We start from the raw sequence: 5934 nt of genomic DNA, 5'->3' as shown, positions 1-5934 counted from the left end.
GAACAAAAGACCTGAACCTTGTTCTATAACTATCATAGTTTCTCTGTGTTCGTAGAGTTTCCAGAGGCATGTGGTTTAGGAAGTATATGCCACTCCTGCTTCCAAACCTGAATCAATCTGGGAACTACACCAAACACTGTCCACTATGGTTAACCATTAGGAAAAATAAATAAAAAAACATTTTTTTCTGAAATAAGTTTTTTTAGGACGTTTACTAATTTATCAATAAAAGCCACGTTGTTAGATACATATTTGTAGTTTATCATATATACAGGACCTCATTATCAAGAACAGGAACCAAGTCTAGTGATAACTTTAATATGAGAGACAGAGACACAAAGAGAGAGACAATGACAGACAGAGAAAATTCCTGGGTGATGCTCTCAAATTCACCATAAATTGTTTTTGCAGTATCTTTTAAGCATTAAATAGTGAACACCACAGACAACAGCAGATAAGATTTACTGTTACATTGTAAGATCTTGATAGGTATAAAGTTCTCCATCATTTCAACTCCCATATTGGACCTTCAAGAAACAGAAAAGTAAGTTTCCTTCATAATCTTCCCAGATATAAGGTAAGAGTGAATCACTGCCTTCCATGACTTGAACCACTCTTAACTATCTGCAAATGATTTTGCAAGTATTTGTATATATTGATGTTATTCTGGGAAAGTCAATAGGACAGGTATCTAGAAATTGCCCCCCTGCTTTCAGCAGGTGATTCTGAAACAGTCATTCACTCTCCATGTGCAATCAAAGGAATCACTCTATCAGTGAAATTAATCTATTTGCTCTTTGGTTCTGTTGCTCCACAGGATCATTGATTCAAATCCCTGAGAACAGAGGCAGTTGAAATACATAGCAATTCCAAAGAGATCATTCTGCATTACAGACAGAATTAACTTTTACATTTCAAAGAATGTATTTATACTGGAAAATACATGTGTTTCCTTGCAAGCCTAGAAGGAAGGGAGAGCATATTTACTCAGTAATCAACCATTTAGCATGAAGAAGTCTTTTGGCTGAGATTTTTAAATAATTTCCTGCTTGAGATTTTCCTAAATAAAAGCCACTGGCTTTACACTATCTTTTCCATTTCAGATTCCACTAACAAAGACAGATATCCCTCTCCAGTGCTTTATGGGGAGGCAAAGAAGAGCTTGAAGTTGAACTTCTTTTATAAACTCACTGGCTATATGTCACAAATGGGATATTAGCACTACTTCAAATATGTTTTTAAACTCTGGGACGGATGTTTCTTTAACATTTGACTTTAATTCCAAACTCTTCTTCGCACTCACTAAAGAATCATCTGGGTACATTATGAGATCATTAAGATATGATTGGTATCTATGATGCCAATATGATCAGAAGGCACTGTGGCAGAAAATTATATCTAAACACTGTGTGAAAAGAAACTTCTTTTTCTGAAACAAAAGTATCTTAGCTACTTGTTCTACATTTGTCATCACTGAATTAGGAAGCTCTGATAGCTTGGTGGTAAGTAGTTATGCTTGCAACCCAAAGGTGTAGAGTTCAAATCCACCAGCTGCTCCATAAGAAAAAAGATAAGCAATCTCTTCCCGTGTAATTAACTGACTCTGCAAACCCACTGCAGGTCAGCTATGGATTATTTCCTACTCGGGAATGCACAGCAAGGTGTATATAGTAACCTCAAGTATTAGAATATAAAATGAGAAAATACAAATTATACACAAATCTTAATTTTTTTAAATTCCTATTCTAACTTGAGGCTCAATGTCAAGAAGACAAAGATTCTCACCACTGGACCAATTGGCAACATCAGGATGGATGGTGAAGAGATTGAGATTGTACACAGCTTTAGTTTGCTTGGCTCCACAGTCTTACTCTTGGCACCAGTAGCCAGGAAATTAAAAGATGTATTGCCATGGGAAAGTCAGCTGTTAGGGACCTCTCCAAAGCAATGAAGAGCAATGGTGCCTCTCTGGAGACTAAGGTGCATCTGATACAGGCCATGGTCTTTGCTATCACTTGTTATGCATCAGAGAGTTGGACAATGACTAAGGAGGATAGAAGGAGAATTGATGCCTTTGAGCTGTGGTGCTGGAGAAGAGTATTGAGAGTACCATGGACTGCTAGAAAAACAGACTGATTCATCCTGGAAAGTGTTAAACCAGGTGGCTTCTTGGAGGCAAGGATTCTGAGGCTCCGTCTAACATACTTTGGACATGTTGTAAGGAAGGACCGGGTCCTTGGAGAGGGACATCATGCTTGATAAGGTGCATGCCAAAGCTGTATTGCTCCTAGCAGTCTAGTACATATTTCTTTTGTAGGAGTCAGTACTGAATCAACTGTAAACACTTGATTGCAATTCAGTGACGCTTCAACCAACTAGTGTTTAGCTCTAAACAGTATTCAAATTCCAACAGTTCAGCTATTTTAAACTAACTACTCTGCACCTGTGATTTGTTTTCTGTAAAAGAGTTGGGCAGGGCCTCTGAATTTTAGCTGCTGCCAACCCAATAGCAGTTTCAAATCCATCAGCTGATCTATGGAGGAAAAGGGGCAGTGTCTTCCCCTGCGATTTATAACCTCTGAAAATCCACTGGAGGGTCAGTTATGAGTCAACTCTGACTCAATAGCAATGAGCTGAGTTGTTGAGAGATTTCATTGCTGTCTAAGAGCATGTCCTATACATAAAGTTTGTTAACCTGTCAGGAGGGTTTCTAAAATTAATTGACAAGTATGTATGAAAGAGTGAATGACAATTTAAAGCTACTCAACGATGTTTTTTAAAAAGCCGAAAACACTGAAAATAGTACGCTGAAATATTTTACTAGATCCCATAAAAACATTCTCTCATGTGTTCTCTTTTTTCCTAAATTTTATTTATTCTCTTGATATGGTTGAGAATATACACAAATTCAGCATATTTTAAATGTGTCATTTAAGACACTGACTGTATTCTCTGAGATGTGCAACCATTTTTACCCTTCTTCCTGAGTTATTCCTTCCTCTTTAACTTGAATTTACTTGTCCTAAGATTTCATTCTGATTTTTCAAGTTCTTTTATCCAATATACACAGTTTTTAAGACAGCATAATGTTAATGGCAGACTTTTCTACTAGGTAAGCTAACCTCTGGTTCTGCTTTAAGATTATTCAGAGGACATACTTTATTTACATATTTATTCTAATGTGTTCTTGAAAGCTTGCTTTCTTTCAAGTTTCCAGAAAAATAGAACATTATATAAACAAGGGTATCATATCATTTATAATCCAGAGACATTAATCAAAGTGGAGAAAAACTTACTATCAATAATCACACAAGGTAATACGCATAAATCAGGATTGTCCTTGGAAAATCAGGACATAAAATATCCCGTCTACACAAAGCAATGTGTACCTTCTCAAGAATACTGTCTAAAACTTAATGGGGATAATCCAAAAAGGAGTCAATAAAATCCAACTTCTCTTGCAAGAGCTTTAAGACATGACATCAGAATTCTCTGGCATAAAGAAAGTCCATGTCCTCTACTCTTGAATATGGGCATTTGACCATTTGAGCAATATTTATTTTTGGTTCACTTAAATTTCTTTTCCAACAATATACCACTAAACATACAGCACCTTAGACCACTCGATGGCATATAACAACTCTAACCAGTACCTTAGAGCACTCTGAATTCTTAACTCCCAATCTTTGTAACATATCTATCATTCATTTCACTCAAACCAAAAGCTAAAATCATTCAAAACACTGCTGCTATTATTTGTCTTATATTCACAATTTTCTTTTAGGTGTATTAAGAAAAAGGGAAGCATTTTATCATCATTTATTCCTTTTCCTTTAATTTCTGAGGAGCTTATTTGCCACACTTCAGTAATTCAGGTTTTCACTCACCCCTAGGCAACTTAAGTTTGAATCAGAATCACCTGGTTAAAGACATTGCTGTGGGGTCAGAACTGACCCTGAGCTGACCCTCCAGTGGGTTTTCAAGGCTGGAATTCACATGGGAGGGGATTGTCCGTTTTTCTCCCACGGAGCCACTGGTAGATTCAAACTGCCGCCAGAGAAGTGTCGCTTTTCAGTGAGCAAGGCAGCTCCCTATTGGCTGCACCAGGAGAGCTTCCTGGTTAGAATTGTTATGTGCCATCGAGTTGTCTTTGACTCATAGTGACCCTACAAACAGCAGCTCCGAGTCCTGTACTAACCTGCGCCAGCCTCACTGTATATACCTGACATACTCACTCCTTTTACTACAGTCACTGTGTCCATCCATCTTTTTGAAGGTCTTCTCTTTTGCTGACCTTCCACCTTTCCAAGCAGAGTTCCCTGGAGCATGTGTTACAAATCAATAGTTAGAAGTTACTTTAGAGTTTCTGGTTAAAACTGGATTTCTCACAAGTTCCTAAGTGAACCTAAAGTTGAAACTATTGGTCCATAGACTTCATTTTGAAAACTTTTTCCTAAATGATGATAATACTGCTGTAATTATAATGATAATAAATCACTTTATCCCATTTAACTATAACCTCTATGTTATCTGTTTGGAAGCAGGAGTGGCATCAACTTCCTCAACAACATGCCTCTGGAAACGATGAACTTTGAGAAAGGACGATAGGTATAGAAAGACTTCAGGTCTTTTGTTCATAGGGTCATTATGAGTGTGCTTGACTCAATGATATCAACAACATGTTATCTGTTTCATTACCCTATATAAAATCTTCCGATGCTGTTTCATCAGCTTTATAGGGTGAGGACCAGCTTTCCTTACTGGCATAGAACCCACCAGAAGTGAATCTTATCTCCATCTTCATCATCATCCACTTCTCATCTCTACATTCCCTAGGAATCTATTTTCCACAGATCTAGAACTACTGATAGAACAGTGTGTTGTTACTTTTTTGGGCTGCCAGTCAAAAGGTTAATGGTTCAAATCCACCAGACACTTCACAAGAGAAAAATGAAGCAGTGTCCTCCCACAGAGATTTACAGCACAATATCAATCACATGGTAGTGTCATGATGAGTCTGAATCAGCTCTACAGTGATGAGTTTGGAGTTTGTTAGCCGCTCATTGAGAAGAGGAATTGTGTGAATCTTGTTCACTATGAAACCTCTGGTAATTAACACAATGAGCTTCCCCTCTAGGCATCAGCAAAGTGTTAATTAGCTCTGAAGGAAGGCCTGGCCATCTACTTCTGAAAAATCAGCCACTGAAACCTCTAAGGAACGTGACTTTATGCTGACACAATTGAGGTCCCAGGAGTTGGAAGTAGCTTGATGGCAATTGGTATATTTAATGAAATTGAATACATTCAACTAGAAAGAAATTGGAAAAGGTAGGACTCCCAGGACCAGAGCCAAAGAGACTACTAAATAAAAGAAACCTGTAACTCAGAAAAGGGATAAAAAATTGAGAGTAATATTCTCTTCAAGGGAGTCAGGGGTTTGGAGAATGGAGGAGGTCAGATGGGTTGACAGGAGTGGAAGAGAGAGACATGGACTTTAGAATGAGATAACTTTGGATTCCAACTTTGAAACTTACTAGGTATGTGACTTTGGGCAAGTTATTTATATGTTCGTGCTAACATTTTACCATCTGCATTATGGGCATGATAATAGTTATTCCATAGTGTTTTAGTAAAGCATCTGGCATAATACCTAACACATAGTGGGTGCTAAACAAATGACTACAATTATTTCTGAATATTCTATAAGACCTATCGTTGGCCAAAATTATAATCATCTTCTCTGGGAAACGTGAACTTGGTCAAACATTTATTCACTCACTCAGCTGTTGTTGTTATGTGTCATCAAGTCGCTTGTGACTCATAGTGACCCTATGTGCAAAACTCTATCCTGCTCCAACCTTCTTGTTTCTGACACACCTACTCCCATTGTCCCAGGTGCCTTCAAATCAACTATAATTCATAGCAACCCTATGA

The 5934-nt window shown here is 37.6% G+C and overlaps 1 protein-coding gene across 1 annotated transcript in view; it reads right to left on the bottom strand.

Annotated features, from left to right (window-relative positions):
- Window positions 1-5934, bottom strand: part of NXPE2 (neurexophilin and PC-esterase domain family, member 2) — a 29674-nt gene that overhangs the window by 10875 nt on the left and 12865 nt on the right. Inside the window, 1 exon segment of the mRNA XM_006903718.1 lies at window positions 447-527. Coding sequence (XP_006903780.1) covers window positions 447-527 — 81 coding nt within the window.

Source organism: Elephantulus edwardii, unplaced genomic scaffold (assembly GCF_000299155.1).
Source record: "Elephantulus edwardii isolate Elephantulus edwardi_28Jun2011 unplaced genomic scaffold, EleEdw1.0 scaffold00093, whole genome shotgun sequence".
Classification (NCBI taxonomy): domain Eukaryota; kingdom Metazoa; phylum Chordata; class Mammalia; order Macroscelidea; family Macroscelididae; genus Elephantulus; species Elephantulus edwardii.
Note: the sequence above shows the minus strand (reverse complement) of the source record. Positions and strands in the feature narration are given on the sequence as shown.